Genomic DNA, 20,746 nt, shown 5'->3' with positions numbered 1-20,746 from the left:
AAGTCAAAACATCCATCAACAAAACACACTCTTTTATTAGTTGCAGATGTTGAATCCAGCTTGACCAGATCAGTCTCGCATCTGCTCACAATGGAAAAACACCGCAAGCATAGAAATTTGTCAAATGTTCTTATGATCCCCTATGCGTAAGTGGAACAGTAGCCCCTATGTGGTGACACCATCAGCTCAAAGCTTACTCAATGCCCCGATGTCACGAAGCGAACACAGTCACTGCTCCCGGATAAAAGGACTTACATTCGGATCTCTGAGGCTAACGAGCTGTCTGAATGTCACAAGCGACTCCACACGGCCAACAGTTATATTGTTAGTGGGGTCAAATGCCGTATACCCCGTGCAGACTGCATCAATTCCAGGAGGTCGACCATGGACAATTATCAGCTCGAGAACCAGTTGGGGAATGTTTCCGCGACGTGGAAGGTCGACCGCGCAGATATTTATCACCCTTGAACGGCAGCACCGTTCAGCATGGCCGCTCGTATCGAGGACAGACGCTTCAACGCTCGCTTTCTGCTCATATTCGGGTTGATCGTATTCATCGTTGGCACAAGTCTCGGTGTCCTAATCGGATACTTCATCATCCTCGGAACAAAGGTACGTATACCGCCAGACACTTATGTCATAGCGTTGATAGTCGACCTGGAATCGGTACGCCAACAAATGTCAGAGATGTCGAAGTCAATTGACCGGGATTTCCTTGGGTAAATTGAATTAGAATTATTGATAAAAGACATGAGATAGATGTAGTGCTCAAGTCATGTACTGATGTTTCACAAACCGAGTTATGACACTGACCAGAAAATAGTTGTATTGTCAACGTTCATGATGGTAGTGCTTTGTGAGGAAAGAGTGCTGCTGGGCTTGAGACAACTGAGGCTAGATATCTACGGCGAGATACCGTAGTTTCACATCAGTGAAGAGAAGAATTTTAAACAAAGATGATACTGAGAAGTCTTGGAGCTCGATATCCGTCGAGATTTTGATCAACTTTCACAATGATATTCCACCACTGTAAGAAGTTTAATAGAACTGTTTGTAGCAACGTGGGGAGCTAACGTTCATTTCTTTGTGCTCATACATTGACTCTTTCCCGTAAACAAACGTGAACGCGCCACTCTCCGATTTTTTATAACTCATGCTAGCAGTTTTTCCACTGATTCCATTTCATATCAGCATGAAAGAATGTCTTAGGTGATATTGCAAGGACCGGATCTAATAGACAAAGTAATTTCTGTGAAAACAGACAGAGCCTTCACATTGCGTGGCGGTGGTTTTGAGGCAAGCTTATATCATTAGCGTAGATGAGTTGAGCATTTGCCCCGTCTGAGGTAAACGACGTTCATGCGTGTACCCTCCATATCTCTCAACTCTGAGTACACATAGAAACTTATGCACGTCTTAGGACTCAGAGGGCACAAGGACATCAAGATTTACAAGGAGGCAGATCTGAACGAAGCAAAATGATCATTTTCTTGACTTAAGAATCCTACCCGCCTTTCGTTAGCATATTTGAAAATCGAACATGATTAGCTAATTTTACACACATATCTACATATACGTGTTTATATATATATATATATATATATATATATATATATATATATATATATATATAATATATATATATATATATATATATCTCGAAGTATACAGATGTCCTCGTGGGAAATTACAGGGCTCGATGCAGAAAGCTAGAGCGTTATAAATAGTAACATAAATTACTGAAAGTTTCATACATCCCGCAATCTTCAGACAGTGTTGGGCGAATATTGCAGATGCATTAAACGTTACAGATATTATTACTTTGTGCTAGAAATAATGTGTAATTATATATATATATATATATAGAGAGAGAGAGAGAGAGAGAGAGAGAGAGAGAGAGAGAGAGAGAGAGAGAGAGAGAGAGAGAGACAGACAGACAGACAGACAGACAGACAGACAGAGACAGAGAGACAGAGACAGAGAGAGACAGAGAGAGTGAGAAAGAGGGGGAGGGAATGATATGACAATATTATAATGGATTAACATCTGATGTATGAAATTTGTTGTGTTCTTATATATTAAAAATGTTCACAGAGCTGCCATTATAAACTAGGGCCGGGGTTGTTATGATGAACTCAAGACAGTATGCATGTACTCAGATAAAAATAGCTCGTCTGTCGCCATGGTAGGGGGTCGTCAATCGGATTTATGCTTTCTATAGATTATTCATCGTAATCTCAACGACATTTAATGGGAAGAAATACTTGTAATAAATGTTCTATGTCAATGGAAATAATTGATGTCTACGATTATTTGTGGGTTATTGAATTTCAACGGGGAAGTCTCCACGTCTCCAGGGTAACGAGTAATGCTTCTGATCCTTGGGTCAGTGCAAAACGTTGTGGCCGCTGTCCCTTTAGGCCGCGTTCAAAAAAATGGTGAGGGGAGCTGGAGGAATCGCGATTGAAATCTTATTTTTTTTCAGATCCCCCCCCTCAATACCCTCAAAATTTCAAGTCCCCCCCTCGATACCCTCAAAAATTTTCAAGTCCCCCCCCCCAAAATTACCATATAGCTGCATATTAATTAGGAATGCACGCAGAGTAAAAAAAAATGTAATGTGTCGTTCTGCACGCAAATGTTCAACACTACCTCTCATCAGCAGGTTGTAGAGCCATATACCTAGTAGGGCAAGTTCTTAAATTGATTCATTTTTAAATGCATCAGTGAACTTTTTGGATTTCTCAGTCTAAGCCGACTTGAGTTTATCCAACTGTGGCCAGTTCAATGGCACCAGCTGAAAAGCACACAAAATGACAATCATGAGAGAGTATGAAAATTGTGTATTCCTAGCTACGTTTAACCAAATTGTGAAAAAATGAGCACAGTGACCTACCGAGAATTTTTTTTCAAAAGTACAAGACATATGTACAACTTAGATGCCACTTATAAAATGTTTTACAAAATTGACAATACTGGAAGGTTAAAATATTCCATGAAATTAATGTTTTAATCTCAGAAATTTTGGGTGTAATAATGGCAAATTTGATAAAAAATAAAAGATTCCATTTAGTCACACATTTTTCCATTTAAATTAGAGTCTTTACTGTTCAAAGTTTTACTTTGTGTTATTGGTACAATGAGATGTGAAAATTTCATTCACTGCATGAACTTGAAATGAATGGTTTTATATATTGATTTTAAGTGATTTTAGAAAAACTGACTTTTCTCGTACATTTATATAAGATCAAGTATGGTGACCCCATCTTTTTTCTCTAATATTTGATTCTTCTCATATGCCAGAATTCAAATATCCATGGTAACTGTTAGTCCCCTAGTCTTCTATGCGTTGCTCTCTGGCTGAATCTTGTGTACAAGTAGATGTATGTTTCACTGTCAATTGAGTGTCTTATGACCGAAACTCTTCTTAAACTACATCAGAGTCAGAGCTACATATATCACTGTCACTGCCAGTATGTAGTAGCAGGGCAGTAGTTGTATTAACTTTTTATTTTGACAATATTTTGTTCAGTTTATACAATCGTGTTTTGTTCTACTCCCTACAGAATGTTGAGCTATCCAGTATTCAGCTTGCCAACACAGCCTACGTGTACCGTGCATTTGCATCATTCAATTATCCACCATATTTAGACAAACGGGCTTTGTTGACAAACTGAATATTGTGTTTTTCAGCAGCATGCTGTAGAGAGACACCAAGAAACTGTGTTTGATACATTGCATAGAAATATTGAAAAATTATCAACAGTTGTAGCTCCTACCCCATTACAAGGCCAACTTGTTCTACGAAAATTAATGGCATTCATACATTTTTAGACTTTTTGAGATTTAAGACATAAAATATGACAAAACGGTTCTAGATTTTGTTTAATTATTACTAACATTAGAACCATTGGACGACATCAAAATGTTGGGAGTCAAAATATTTTCAGGTCCCCCCCCCTATAGGCAGAGCAAAACTTTCAAGTCCCCCCCCCCGACTACCCCAAAAATTTCGAATCCCCCCCCTGAATTCCCCCAGCCCCCCCCCCCCCACTTTTTTTGAACGCGGGCCTTACCAACTGTAGGACATCATTTGAATATTGACTATGACGTTCACCAAAGGTCAGAGGGTATCGTCACTGGACAACATTTTGACCGCGTATCAATAGATAACTTGACTACGATATCGTTGCTATGGCGATCTCTCTGCGGGAGGGTTATCATCATCAAGTATGCCGTGCAATTCCGAGAATCTAGTCCATGGTTTATATAGTGTTAGAAGATTTGCCGAGCAAAGCTGTCTCTCTGCCTGGTATGAATACTTCTCTTATTCTCTAGGAAAGAGATATATGCCTGAGCTATCCTTTGGGTTTTTTACTTCCTACAGGAAGAAGTCAACACTGCATCAGATAACTATGAACAGAACGATGAACAGATGTTTGTTAAACTCATGGATGAAATCAAACCCGAAAATCTAAGACAGTATCTCAAGTAAGTTCGAAATTAATGATGAATAAGAAAGATCCGTACAAAATATCAAAATTCTTTTTGTTATTTTGATTTTGACATTTCTTGACATGCAAAATTTATTCACTTATTCATTTATTTATATCTCATTCATTAATTTATTCATTTTATTAATTATTTATTTATTTATTTATTTATTTATTTATTTATCATTCATTATTTATTCATTCATCTATTTCATTCTCTTTTCGATTTGTTTGTTTGGTTAATACTCACCTTCATACTTCGTTATCAGCTTTTCACTGACATACATTTACCTGTTTTAATTAAGAACTAACTATACTGTACTGTCTAGTTGATTTACTCATGTGAGATTAATTCACTGAGATAAGGAAATTTCTAAGAATGCAAGGAAATCTCACAAGAAATAGCCATCAGTAGTCAGATATTGATATACTAAGTAACTTGAATCCAATGTTCTTAAAGAGGTAGTAGCTGTGATTTTTTACTATATTTATATAGTAATACAACAAAGGCACTCGAAATACATCATGAGCCCCAGCTAATGTAGCTTTGATATTATTTTTTTCTTTTTGTTTTTATTCAACGTAGTCGTGGGTCCTTGATAAGTCTTTCCATGCATTAAGATTACAATGCGAGACTAACTTACTGTGTATCAACTTACTTACATAGTTACTAATTGACCTACCGACCTACTAGTACTCTAAGTAGTTACCTACTTATTACTTGTTCTCCAATGCGAGACAGGATCACTGATGTACAGAAGGGGCATAGAATATTAGGAAAATAGACTGAATGTTTTCATTTTGTACATGTGTTTGTTTTGCTATTTTTGTTTTGTTTGGGGCGATTTTTTTGCGATCTTACCCTTTTAAATATAAACTGAATCCGAACTAATTTCGGAATTACGAAGTCCGAAAAATAATACCACTCTTACTTGAATCCATATAATGTCATGGGTGTATGTTGGTAGCAGGTTTACAATATGACCATAGATTTAAATTTGTAATCCTAGAATTTGTGCCGCACCGTTCCAAAAGTATGTGATCAGCATAAAATTCACCTGAATTTTCTGGGGATCACATTAATCTGTCAAAAATTCAGCTGATTTTTTAGAAATTGTTAGAAAATTCAATTCAGCTGAAAATTTCAGCCGATTTTCAAAAATCTAGCTGATTTTTTTACTGAACAATGTGTCCTTCTGAAAATTCAGCTGAATTTTTTACTGAACAAGGTGTTCATCCAAAAAATCAGCTGAATTTTTTTACTGAATAAAGTGTTCATCCAAAAATTCAGCTGAATTTTTTAGTGACTATGAATTTTTAAAAGGCATCTTTTTGGATGTGAAATATCTTATTTGGAAAGTTATGGTACAATTATATTCAATATTATAGTAACATTAATATCTTTCAAGAAAATTTGAAATTAAAAGGAAATTCCGAAATTTGATCGGATTTTCCGAAATAAGTTCGGATTGCGTTTATAGCTTTCTTATTTTCAAACCTAAAATATTTTCCGATGCGAAACGAACAAAAACAAATCATGTTATGAGATTAAGGAAGAAAAGACGCACTGGCCGTGTGTGAAGTCAATATACCAAGAAATGAAATGCAGCTGAAAAAACAAGGGACTTAACATCAATCACCAATTGTTTAGGGACACTCAAATATATATATCGCTTAACCCGTTGAGCGCCAAAGTCAATTTTTGCCGCCTTTATAAAAAGTAACCCACACATATTTTTCAGAATTTTTCCCAATTTTTGATCAAAAACTGTAGTCAATGAAAAGTGATATCCTTTTGGTCCAAAATTGTCAAAAAATTACACAATATTCATAAAAAATTGGTAAAATTGTGCACAAAAATTTTTGCGAGGAACTTTACAGTACTCAAAGGGTTAAAGCTTGATTGGAATGCAAAGCAGCTGTGCTGTTTCGGAAACATGGCAATATGTCATTTATCAGTTAACAGTCAAAACATGTTCTCGTGTACTTTAAAGTCACGGGGACACGTGGTTGTGAGTCAACTGTGAAATATGCTGACGTCAATAATCTGCTGACAGTTATGTTATGACACCGCGTTATGACTTAAATAATACGCAGACGATAACATCGATTAGTCCATCATTGCCCGTAAGAGGCGCTGTTTGTACAACGCGCCTTCTAACGGCAACTGTACAAAGGAAGAAATGTCACAGGGCTCGGTTCCTCGCTAAGGTTTAATCGATGCCCTCCAATTTAAATGCCGACAAAACAATAACCTAGACTTATAAATAATTATTACAGTAGGGTATGCGAAAAATTGTGGTAGTTAACAGTATGTATTTCATTGGAGAAAATCGTAGCCACTATATTTCCTGTGAATCTTAAGCTTAAGCATGTTCTCGCCTAAAAATCAAAGACTTAAAACTTTTGCTCCAACTTTCCTCAAGCAAACTATCTCTTAAACCATTCTCTTTAAAAAAGAATGAAAATCAGGGGTTCACCGTACAAATTTGGTACTAGAGAAACAAATTACCCGATAATTATCGATATCATGCCTGTGTTATCTCTATTGGGAAAAATGAAATTCCAGAGTTTCACAAAACTAAGCCTGTGGGAACTTTACTCACGCTATATGCTTCAAATGAGCACCAACAAGAGGCAGGCCCAAAGAATATTGTAAAACTTTGAGGGTCCGAATATCTGTCCCCTGGACGCATTGCACCCTAACACCGACTACTATCGTTAAAATTATTCTTCTATGCAATCCGTAAAGATGTACCTATGTAGAGTAATTGTTTACAAATATTTCCGAGCGATAAAATTGAGCTAGATTCTTTACAGGGGACAGTAGCTTTTACTTTTCGGAGTAGCTAGTTTTTTCCTCGAAAATACAAACATTTTCTCCCTGAAGTAAGCCGAAATATAAATTATTGGCCTTGCCCACACAACGCGCATTATGCGTAATATACTGTAATGTTATTGTTGACAAGATATTTCTGGACCAGACTATACACATCTACCGGCTGATGCTAGGCATTCAGTCATGATTTCGTCAGAGGAACAAGAGACTGTATATTATTGACAGAACGTAAATACTGAAACAAAATGTAAAATGTTTAAGCTAACGAGGTTGTAATTCATTAAAGAGCTCAGAGGGGGAAATGATGTTCCAATTCCACCATTCAACTCTACTACATACCATGCAAAGTAATGTGAAACCGCCCCCCCCAAAAAAAAACACTTTTGTTTGCACAAAATATAAACTCTCAGGCTGACAAATGTAAGCTTTAATAGCATTCAGTAGATTGATGACATTTTCTTGATGCGCCTCGAGGTTTTTTTTTTTCTGTAAGTTGTCAAGTTACATCGATTCCATAAAGTACAAATCTTTGGAATTTGACTTCCTACAGTGGCCGCTAATTCTCCTCAACAGCTCCTGTCTTTTGCAATTCTCTACCCTTGGGCATAAAAAAACCTCTCCAACTGTCAACACTTTCAAAAGACGCCTGAAAACGTATATCTTTCATAGAGCTTTTTAATATCACTCAAAGCCAACTTGAGCATTGTTTAACTTTGGATGTTTGGCGTTATATAAAGACAGACAGATAGATAGATAGATAGATAGATAGATAGATAGATAGATAGATAGATAGATAGATAGATAGATAGATAGATAGATAGATAGGTAGGTAGGTAGGTGGATAGATAGATAGATAGATATAGATAGTTAGTTATAGATAGATAGATAGATAGATAGATAGATATAGATATAGATAGATAGATTTAAACCACTGTAATAGCTCAGTGTTCCGATATGCCGATAACATTGACTTGAAATGCGATGTTGGGTGCTCTAATAAAATGAAATATTTGAAATAGTTTAGTCTAGCAGACGTCAGCAAGACTACATCTTGACAGTGGAGGAGAGGTCGACACTAGAACACAGAGATCTAAATGTTTAATTAGCAATTTAAGATTTGTCGTTCTCCCCCTGTGTCCCCATGGCAACGCTGGCTGAAATAGTGACAAAGTCATGAACTTTAATGTCACCGAGTCTGACCTTTCGCGTACCCTGCTACAGACAAAAACAAGACACCATTCTCCCAATCATGAAATGTTTGAATGTTCTGATATGTTGTGCCCCCAACGCGGATGTAAGGAAATTCTTTCGGCCAAATAGGTTGTAGACTGTAATACCAGTTGTACGAGAGTCAATGGCATCTTCTGTCATGAATCGCTGTCCTGTATCTGTGATGTTAGTGTAAATCAGAATTTGCGACCATCAAAAATCGTCATACCGGTAGATACTCAGGTCACTTAAAGAAAATCTTTGTTTGCCGTCCTTGGATTTTTGAAAAATCTACCAGCCAACCAGGGGAGAAAAGAAACACAGATAAAAAAACACAAGACTTTAAGTTAGTGTATTAACATGAGCTCAATTTTTATTTGGTTTCTATCTTAAAAATGATATTTTTATTTGTAATAGTATTAATATTGTGTTTGTTTTCTTAATTTTCTCTGACAACCTACCAGCACGCGGACGGCAAACAAAGAATTTTATTTAAAGCGCCTTACCTTAAAACACATATTATTAGTTTGCATTTCTTGGGAGTGTTCCCTACATCAACATCAAGTTAATGAATATAAAAATAAGATACAAGGTACTCGTTGGTGTGGATAAAGGTCAAGGTCAGTGCGCGACAGCAAAATTCTCATTATCCATCCCATTTCGTCCATCAGTATCTCATATTCTTTTACTGCGAGAGATCGCTTCTCCAGTCTGGCAATTCCACAAGCCGACCATGAAGACAGTTCTTTACCAGCTGCTTATCTTCACCATAATATATTGGGCGAGTGATGCCACAGAGGTCAAAGTGCACTTTCACTTGCATCAATATATGTCCATTACACAATAGTCAACGTTTCCTCCCACTTATGGTCGTACGCGCCTCGAAAGTGAAAGATTTAAATTTTTGACACATTCAATAATTCTCTCTCAAATTAAAGAATAAAAATCAGGGGGCCACCTTGTACAGTTTGGTGAGAGAGAAACAAAGTGCCTAACGTTTACCGATATTTGAAATTCAAAATGGCCGCCATCTCTGTATTTATTCTATGGGGAAAACAACATTTTCGATTTTCGAAAAAACAACAAAGACGGTGAAAATGTTTCCTTCTCCCTGTGGTTTTTCATGAGCTCCCAAAAATGGTAGATCAGAAAAGAATGATAAAAGTTTAGAGTCCGAATTCCTGTCCTCGAGGCGCGTTCTACCTTATGCCATACACCTTCTTCAATTCGATATCACTGCTTCTAAATCTTCTGAATTCATGAATATAATTGCCTCGTTTCTGTTTTCATCGCGATACAGATATTTTACCAGCCGCCCTCACCTGGCGGGAACTGATGGCGACAACGAACAGGTACAATACACCAAAGACAAATGGTTAGAATTCGGCTTGGACCATGTCGAAGCGGTACCTTATGAGCTCTATCTGTCATACCCATCCAAACAAAAAGGCAAAGAAAATAAGGTAAGTGATACTATGGAAACTATTTAGGCAGCGATTGTGTCTTATTTCTTGTTCGCACAACATCGGCAATATCAAATAGATATTATGCACAATGCAAACTTTAATTTGAAACGCTATCAGTCGGGGAACGCATGTTATCATCAAAAGTAGGCTTAAGTCCGTAAGGTATTCATACCTGCAATCGCTTCCGTCTGTCTGTCTATCTGTCTGTCTGTCTGTCTGTCTGTCTGTACATCTATACATCTGTACGTCTGTACATCCGTACGTCTGTCTGTACGGCTGTCTGTACGGCTGTCTGTATGTATGTCTGTATGTAGTTTATGTGTGGGCAGGCAGGTGTGTAATGCCTCTCTCTCTCTCTCTCTCTCTCTCTCTCTCTCTCTCTCTCTCTCTCTCTCTCTCTCTCTCTCTCCACAATGCGAGAAAAAATGAGAATAAGAATCAAGAGTTAGATAGTTAGTTTGTTATTTGTTAACAATATATTGATTTATTTGTTTATTTAAGGTTGAAATATTGGATCCAAACACCGGCGATGTGACTTTCACGTCTCGATTCAGTGAGGAAGCTGTTCCATTTCAGCCTGACCACGAAGACATAGTGCCGCCATTCAATGCGTTTTCCGCTCAGGGCCAAGTTCAGGTGATTCGGTGGATTTGCATAATAGTGAAGCTATACGTTTTGTATTGAATCTGCTACCATTTATATCGCCTTGCTACCATTTATATCGCCTTGCTACCATTTATATCGCCTTTATACGAGGACAACTCTTTGTGTATCCTTCATCTTTCGTCTCATTTAAGAGTAATGCTATTACATGTAATAACAATAATTTCCTGATGAAGTTATCCAAATATTTCTTTCAGGTGCTTCTTTTCGACCTAACATACTCTGTATCAAACAACAATGGTTTAAAGAGGCCTCGTTATACACTTGCCTAAGGGGTGGACCATTTGATATCCTGGGGGGGGGGTCTGGAAGATTTGGGGTGGGGGCATTATTTTTTTTAACATGTTCCACTGGATTTTTTCCCTTGTGAATCCTGGCAATTTTTTTTTTGCATTCTTCCTTCAAAGAATTTTTTTAATGCTGCGATGTTGCAAAGTCAATCTGTTTATCATGCATCAACGTACTTGTACATAAGGGAATAATGAGTTTCTTTGCCCTGAGGAGAGGGTAGATTATTTTTTGCCGACGACAAAAAGTGGCTGACCCCCCGCCCCCCATTCCAACTTTCGAAAACAGGGTGAACGCCCCTGCGCACGACAAAGGTAAAACAAAAAGTGGAATATAAATTGAATAATTCATTTTATATATATATATATATATATATATATATATATATATATATATATATATATATATATATATATATATATATAATTTTTGGAGTATATTTTAAACATTCAGTCATTCTGTGTTTTAATGAAATTGTTGTCGTGTCAGTTGTAAGATAGGAGTGTCAATTCTAAAGTTTGAATACTGTATTTTGAATGAGCTGCGAATGTACTCCACTCTTTTTATGCATAACCAGATGTCCAGAACTGTTGTAAGAAAAATGTGATGGTGAAATGTTAGAGCATGTTGCTTTCTAATACATATATATATATATATATATATATATATATATATATATATATATATATATATATATATTATATATATATATATATATATATATAATTTTTGGGGTATATTTTAAACATTCAGTCATTCTGTGTTTTAATGAAATTGTTGTCGTGTCAGTTGTAAGATAGGAACTTAAAAGTGTCAATTCTAAAGTTTGAATACAATATTTTGAATGAGCTGTGAATGTACTCCACTCTTTTTATGCACAACCAGATGTCCAGAACTGTTGTAAGAAAAATGTGATGGTGAAATATTAGTGCATGTTGCTTTCTAATACTGAATTCTCATAGAGGAAACAGAAAAGTATCAGGAACTTGTCATGCTTTTCATATGAACTGCAGATTTCATAATGATTAGTACACTTTGCAAAACAGACTTTCAATTTACAGACATCAAGATATTTCTGACATATATCTCTGATATATTAATTTACTGCGCCCTAAGGGCGCGCCGAAAAATATTAAACATCCAGATATCTCTTATATATATATATATATATATATATATATATATATATATATATATATATATATCTGATGTATGGAAGTCATGCAGCTGAAGGGCATGCTGAAAAATATTGTTTGATATGTTAAAGAAATGCGCCCGAAGGGCGCGCCGAAAAATTTTAAACATACAGATATCTCAGATATATGTATGTCTGATATATTAAAGTTTTGCACTAGGACGGGGCTCTGAAAAATATGTCTTATTATCATTAAAGTTACGCGCCCAAAGGGCGCGCCGAAAAATTTTAAACATACAGATATCTCAGATATATGTATGTCTGATATATTAAAGTTTTGCACTAGGACTGGGCTCTGAAAAATATGTCTTATTATCATTAAAGTTACGCGCCCGAAGGGCGCGCCGAAAAATGAAATTGAATAATAAAATTCATGGCTAGCACGATGCATTTGATGCATTTTAGGCAAGTATGAGCCCGCGTCGAAATTTAAAAACACACTGACCCCCAATTGGGCATTTCAAAATAGGTGACCCCATCACCAAAGTAAAAAACAGGGTGACCCCATGAATCCATCGGCCTTCTAGGCCGAAGAAACTGACCAGTCCCTCATTCCCGCTAATTTTTAAAAGTATCTTGTGCGAATTATCATAACCAAGCCCTCCCCCAGTATATTTGGTCACACTGAGATAAATGTTACACCTTAATTCCAATTCGATAGTTATTTCTGCCATAGTAATGAAAAGATACTGGGCCACGCCCCAAATGAAATGGGAAAATTGGACATTTGGTATATTGGAAATTGAAAAAACGGAAATGTGCATTGTTGGAAATAGAGTTTGTCAGAGGGAAATTTGAATGGCCGCAAAGTGCCATCCTCAGTATACACACCTATACATATACAGTATACATACCTGTTTCCTACATTTCAATCTCAGCCCAAAGATTTTAAATTTAGAAATAGGCCTAAAAGTTAATAATCAAGATGATAAAACCATTTGAAAATTGAAAATTAGTTCCATTTCGATTTTCTTTTTTGAAAATGCAAATTGGTTTATTGGTTGGCCAAAATGTGCCACGGATTATAATACTTGACGATGACAGTTTTGTTTTAACATCTTCTGAAATTCTGTCATTTGACTTGTCAGTGCAATCTGTCCATGTCGCAATCATACCAGAGAACAAAATTATTTATTGGTCAACACACAAGAGATGATATGCATGTATCTACAGAGTGTGTTCACTGAACAATTCAAAAAGCCAAGTTTAACTGAAAATTAATTTCAAGAGGCTTTTGGAAAGACAAGAAGGGTGCACGGAAATGAAAAAGTTACATCCCAAAAGGTTCTTGCTGATACTGTGATAGATTTTTTTCTTCCACATTAGCTTGCCAGTTTTTTTTTCATAAGTCATCTGAGGCAGAATTTTTTTCCCCTTGTATCTGCTGGGAATTTTTTTTTCGAAAATCTTCCAGACCCCCCAGGATATCAAATGGTCCACCCCTAAGGAATAATGGAAATAGAGACCATGTTTAGCGCAGGGTATCATAGATGGAAATGTGTTTATGTCTGTTGCCATCGCTGCACATGAATTCATAAAGAAATATGATGATACAATATCTCACATATATCCATCTTCTGGTGGAAGGATCAATAACCGGCTCAATGTAATCGTAATATCATATATTATTTCTTTCCGTTGGCAGGGGGATATTGTTTACGCAAATTACGGCAGAATGGAAGACTTTGAGTTCCTGAAATCAGACCTAAACATCGATCTACAGGATAGGATTGCTCTAATTCGATATGGCGCCATATATAGAGGCAATAAAGTAAGTAGCAAAGAAAACAGCAATGTACTATTTTGCATCATCAAATACATCTATAAGTTGAACCATGGTTACTCTTAATACCGTGGCTGAAAACGTAACCATCCACTGATATCGTATAATTGCACCGTTTCATCATAGGTTGCACCATTCTGAAATTCAAAATGGCCACCCCTGTGTTAACTCCATATATGTAAAAAATTTCGATTTTCAAAAAACTAAGACGGTGACTCCAAGGGCTTTAAAATGAGCCCCACAAGTGGTTGATCAGAAAAGAATTGTAAAATTTAAGAATTGTAAAATTTCAGAGTCCTGATATCTGTCCCTAAAGCCCATATCCTAACCGAAGTGACGAACTATTTCTCATCCGAAAGTGCACGATTGCCCCCCCCCCGTGACCTCTGAAAGTGTAGTGAAAGGCCTAGCAACATCGATAGCAAATTCAGTAGATTTTACAATAACAAAAACCTTGTTGTCATTCCTTTAAAATTTGTTAGAATCCGAAAGTCTGTATGTGATTAACAAGTAGCCATCACAAGGTTGGCCTGTATAAATTAGGGTAGGTCGGGCTACCGGAAACGCATGATTTTTCCCTCGGTCAAATTGATTATAAGCAATAAAAGAAATGTTTTAGATGTTGTTAGTACGAAGATGGTAAAAACATATACACATGTGAGAGACAGATAGACAGACAGACAGACAGACAGATAGATAGACAGACAGACAGACAGATAGACAGACAGACGAAGAATAAAGATAATGAATTGTGCATGCATTGAGAAGCAAACGGAGGACGAACAGACATAGTGAGTTATAGAAAAGGGTCGACAATTAGGCTACTATTTTAGATAATCTGAAATGTAAGGGGTGAAACATTCCCTACTTGTTGTGAGTCTGGCTTTCTTGCATAATGCTATGCTATTTCTGATTGTATAAGCTTAATATCCAAATTCATAAAAAATGAAAGCATAATTCTCAGGAGAAAGTGAGATGAGAATAGCAGACTTTGACTTACAAAGTCCGATAATATCAAAAGGTACGACGTTCTGTTTTTATCTTTGATCTCATAGGTGTTCAATGCGATGAAGTTCGGCATCAAAGCAGTCATTCTGTACAGTGATCCGCACGGCTCAACCAAATTTGGCGACGACGTTTACTACCCGCACAGCATATTTATGCCGCCCTCAGGAGTCCAACGAGGGTCAGTCTTGGGAGACTCGAGGGAACCACTGACGCCGGGTTACCCTGCTACTAGTAGGTTTGTCGCATGATACCTGTTCAATATGGGGAAGTTCGTGCACACACTGGCGGATCTGGTGAATAAGTACACTTGAATTCTCGAGAAAACAAATATGCAAAAAAGTTGGGAATCGCTTTCTTCTTCACGGGGTAAAAATTTTGCTAATATGCCTGCAATATCGAACATTTTTACTCTAATAATTGCATTTCATAATATAATTTAATGTTATTTTTACTCACTTACAGAATATGCCTTTCGATACAAACCGGAAGAAGTCGACATTCTACCAAAAATACCGGTACATCCCATCAGTTACGGAGATGCAGAGGAAATATTAAGGTTCGTGTCCGTGATATTTTCAACACTAAATCAGACGTCCATCCTGCTTGTTCAAGGAGAATGTTGCGTAAGAGGTTTGATCAGGACGTACGTAGCGTAGCTGGGCGAGTGTGTCTAGCCCGGCTTGTTTGCTAAGTTTAACTTAGCACACGTAAAATTACGTAAATAGGAGCATTGTTAACGCGACGCATATTTTGTGCACACACTCAGGCTGCACGCAGACACACAGAATCACACATGCAGAACCGGACAAACAGTATGTTTCAAGTTCGTAATGTCATGGGGCATGCGTAATATCCAGGAAATTGTGGATTTTAAAGATTTTATGAGCTACTACACGCTGAAGTAACCCAGGTCGTATACACACCAGTGACATCATTATAATGACAATATCGTGTACAACAAGGTTTAAAATACTTCAGCGACCGCAAAGTCAAAACTGACAAGTAATTTAACATGAAATATCCCAGCATATCTATGAGCATAAACTTGAACATCCGTTTTGGTAATCCATAGATTTAAAGCACCATATCTCCGCTGTCGGTCCAAATGTGATTTTTTTCGGCAAAACCTCAAAAGGCGTCAGCGATAGTGTATTTTTGTCCGTGTTCTACGAAAGGGATTTTTCAACTACAAAAGCAACATAAAATTGTATAACATCGATCCATTTAAGGGTTTTAACTTTATGAATACAATGTAAGAAGCGAAATGTAAACAGAAACTTAATTCAAACTAACAAATTAGTGCACTGCTGCACAGCATAACCGTTGCCGACGTGAATATTAATCACGTGTGCTGATCTCCACGTAATCGTCCTTTTATTTACCAACCAATTACTGATTTATACTGAGTAAGTAAGGCAAAAACGCGTGCAGTCGAAGCTGTTTATCGTGGAACTGGCGTTCAAAAAGTAAACATAAGCTTATTGCTTGCACAAGTTTAGTTAAAAATTCCAGGTAGCGACTAGTTCGGGTGAAAAATAGTACCTGCATTGGTGCTTGTTTGGTTTGAACTTGGATTTGAAATATTTTTGCAAAGGTCATTTTCTCCATGAATTAAAGTGCAGACTTTTGTGAAAGATGGCTGTAGCATTCTGTTGTAATACTATAGTACAGGAAGTTTTGCGGCCCATGAAAATCCTAGCAATGAGCATGAATTTCTGCAAAAATACCACTGGGGGCGCTATTATATTTTCACCACTAACTCAAATTCTTCAGTACTCAAGCTGACATTGATCTAACACCTGTCAAGAGGATTTCTGTCGCTGAATGTTTTAAAATAGGAAAATCTAGCTCAACGCTACTGTGGTGGCCGTTGGGAAATAATTATAGGTCTTGTCATGTACCAATGAACTTTTTAAAGCAATGACATAAAGATTTTTTCCATTTTCAAGGCGTATGGCTGGAGAGGAAGTGGCACCGCATTGGAGAGGTGGGCTTGACATTGTTTATCGGTACGGACCGGGTTTCCTTGCTCAGGATAAGGATAAGTAAGTAACTATATATGTAATCGACAATAACAAGCGTTTGGTTTCCAAATTGAAATAAATGCGAGGGATGTTACATGAAACGAGCCTTACATTGTAAATGACACCAAACCCCAATCTTGGTGACAAGAAATATGCTATGTGGCATTGCACGCTGAGCTCACTTTTCCGTCGCACAGTGCGGAAGACGCTGTTGGGCCCTGTCAACCTTGAAGGTATATCATCGTGGTTACGTATGCTTTCGCAGACGCGATTTAGCCCTTTGAGCGCCAAAGTCAATTTTTGTAGTCTCTCTAAAATGCACCCTAGTAAATTTTTTCAGATCTTTGCCAAAATTTTGATAAAAAACTGTAGCCAATAAAATTTTATGTCCATTTGGTCCAAAATTATCAAAAAAATTACAGAAAAATTAATACAAAATTAATTGGTAAAATGTTGCTCTGAAATTTTGGTGGGAAAAAAATTACAGCAATCAAAGGGTTAAGACCGCTGCAGGTATCTATTTTGTAACCTACTTTCAGTTTTCAGTTTTTCAAAGATCATTCGAAAAGACTGAGCGTGGAGCACTGACAACGAGAAAGACAGCAAAATACATTGATGAGTGCAGACCTTTAGACTGTTGTTATAGACTGGAAAGGGCAACCAAGCCCACAACGAGCATTAGGGACGGCGGAATAATTTTTGTCACATTGTTCAAAAATCAAAATTGTATTTCCATCAACGTTTCAGGAAGGTACAAGTCACCATCAACTCGGTCAGTAAAGTAACAACTTCCTACAATGTCATCGGTATAATACGGGGTCAAGTTGAACCAGGTAAAGAAAGTGGACAGTTTTGTAGACAATACATAGTAAATGTTCAGGTATAGGTCTCGCCTCGACAGTGAGAGACTTAAACTTTTGCTCAAACTTTCCTCAATGAAACTTTCAAGCATGATCCTCTTACCGAATTAATAATAAAAAATCAGGGGTTACCGTGCAAAGTTTAGTGCTCGAGAAACAAATTACCTCACATTTACCGATATTTTTTATTCAAAATGGCCGCCATCCCTGAGTTAACTCTATGGGGAAAATAAAAGGTTCGAAAACTGAGACGGTGAAATTTTTCTATCACTACAAGTGGTAGATCAGAAGACAATTGTAAAAATTTGAGAGTCCGAATGTCTGTCCCTGAGGGCCAGAGGCGCATTCTTATGCCTTAAGAGAATGGTGATTTTTATTATCTACATTTATTTATATGTATCACCTATAGAACTTTGCTTGAAAATTATGTTAAAGGAAGTGTTCAGCATTTGTATACATGGCAAGATGAAAATATGGGAAAAAAGCATAGATGTATCGTGACTCTCCCGGGAACAGGAAAGAGTTCATAAAAAGGATTTTAAGCTATTAAACTAAGGTGCATATTCGCAGCAACCAGGTGTATGTCTCAACTATTCTATTACTAAAACTATCATAGCTGAACGTTTGTGCTTCCCAAGTTACTGACTCCTACTGATGTAGTCGTCTCATTGAAGTCTAAAACTCTTTTTTCTCTCTCCCCCCCCCCCTCCCCCAGATCGCTACGTTCTGCTTGGCAACCATCGTGATGCATGGGTTTACGGCGCAATCGACCCAGCTAGTGGTACCGCTGGATTGATGGAGTTAGCGCGGGCATTTGGAAAACTGGTACGGGAAGGTACGCTTATTTGACAAACTAGTCCCACCTAGCGTTTTGGTTCATCAGACCCAATCTCCGCGATGTTTCACTATCTCTTGAACCTCGTGATTCAGACACATCTGTTGCTCTTTTATCCATCGCTAGGATAACATGACCCCCTGGCTCATAGGTAGTTCTCAAAGATCAGTGAATCACACTGTCTGTCGGTTTATACCGGTTTGTCGGTCCACTTTCCGTGACAGTTCTTAGCATTTTCAATACCTTTCAGGCTCTCTAAAGCAATAAAATCACCCCCTTCAACACGAGTGGTCTGTGAAAAGTCTCAAAGTCCAAAAGCCCGCCAGGTCCACTCACAGGATTGACTGGTATACCAAGCTTGTTCTGCACACTTTCTGGGATTTTTCAACGGAAAAAGACACCCACGTTTTGAGATATATTGGAGAAAATTTGACCAAAAAACAATCAGTTAATTTGCAAAAACCACGAGAGGGAGAGATAATTTCAAAATATAATAACAGCCTGATGTATAGAGCGATTGGGTTGTTTTGACACATCAATGTGGCAATGTTATCGTATGTCCAGCTTGTTTTTTTACGATGAAAGCAACATGGTAACTTTGGTAAAATAATGTCCATGACAATGTCATTATTAAAAACAATTACATTTTAAATTTAGCCATGGCATAGCTGAACGTGTGAGAAAATTATTTACCATGTTGCATAGGGAATGTCACGGACCAGCTTTCAGAAAAGTACCCCTTCTCTTGTTTTCACGCACCCTGATGATGAACAAAGACGCCCCCGACCCTATTCGATGACTTTGTTTAAACACACATGAGTACCCATTTTCCCAGAGTGCCACGACTGGGTCTCAAAGTCCTCCTTCGCCGCATATAGCTTCTCATCTCTGTATCACATGCACGTGCCATACGCGGTCTGGCCATGCCGAACGCTAGGCCCTGGCATATCGGATAGCGAAACCACGCAGATGCTATCTTGCAGAACAGAGTCGACATTAGGGAGCCTTCAGTAATTACTGGGGTTGGGCCGGGGGAATTGGGGGGAGGGTCAGGTGGAAACAGTGTATATCAATTATCAAATGTACATAAATGCAAAGATATTGTCAGTTTTATAGTGGAAAAAATTGTGCATAGTTCTCTCATAGACTACCATGTACAGCAAATCAACTTTGAGTGAAATTCCAAAATCAAATTTTTGCACAACCATGGACTTATAACCACTCTAGTTTAATCAAAAACAATAATGTAAATAATCAAGCATACATAAATGCACAGATTTATCTAATTTTGTACTGAAAAAAAAATCATAGTTTCATCATAGACCGCCATGCATAGTGAATCTACATTTCAGTAAAATTCCAAAATCAAATTTCTTACACAACCATAGACTTGTAACCACTCTAGTCTAATCAAGAACATTAATATCAATAATCAAGAGTGCACAAATGCAAAGATTTACCTATTTTTGTATTGGAAAAAACCATTCATAGTATCATCACAGACACCATGGATAGTGAACCAACTTCACTAACTCTTTAGATGAAATTCAGAAGTTAATTTCTTGTAATTGAACAAATGCACATTTTACTTCCCAATTCAAGCAAAGTACATTTAAATACATTATCAAACATATATGATATACAGATATAGCATGTTTTGTGGGGGAAAATTGTCAATAATTTGCCTGATAGACTCCATGTATTATGATTTGATATTTTTGGATGAAGCACTAAATCAGCCACATCTTGCCTTCTTATAGTTGCACAAAATATGGTGACCCTCCCTCAAATGTATGAAATACCATATCTCTTCAAAAATTCTTGCGTGATAAATTGCGACTGTCCCTCCAAAAACCCTCCCCTCTGTAATTTGTCCCTAACATAACAATTGAGCCAATTATTATATAAATTAGCTGATACTATTTCAGTTATTCCAGGGGAGAATACCGCAGTGGTTGGGAGGGGGGGGGGTCAAGTTTTAGAATGTCGGACAAGGGGGAGGGTCACATTTTAGACAGGAGGATAGGGGAGGGTCAAATTTTACGGTACAGGTGTGCGTGAAATTCCCCCGGCCCACCCCAAC

General features: G+C 37.3%; 1 protein-coding gene across 1 annotated transcript; it reads left to right on the top strand.

Moving 5' to 3' along the window:
• The first annotated feature begins 70 nt into the window (after positions 1-70).
• Positions 71-18,677, top strand: LOC139116327 (glutamate carboxypeptidase 2-like). Its single transcript, XM_070678960.1, has 10 exons — positions 71-612; positions 4,388-4,491; positions 9,842-10,004; positions 10,509-10,643; positions 13,799-13,924; positions 14,992-15,175; positions 15,407-15,500; positions 16,894-16,989; positions 17,716-17,801; positions 18,544-18,677. Exons 1-10 carry the CDS (start codon positions 487-489, stop codon positions 18,675-18,677), a joined length of 1,248 nt encoding a protein of 415 aa, XP_070535061.1. The 5' UTR covers positions 71-486.
• The last annotated feature ends 2,069 nt before the right edge of the window (positions 18,678-20,746 follow it).

The sequence above is a fragment of the Ptychodera flava genome, chromosome 17 (genome assembly GCF_041260155.1).
Source record: "Ptychodera flava strain L36383 chromosome 17, AS_Pfla_20210202, whole genome shotgun sequence".
NCBI lineage: Eukaryota > Metazoa > Hemichordata > Enteropneusta > Ptychoderidae > Ptychodera > Ptychodera flava.
Note: the sequence above shows the minus strand (reverse complement) of the source record. Positions and strands in the feature narration are given on the sequence as shown.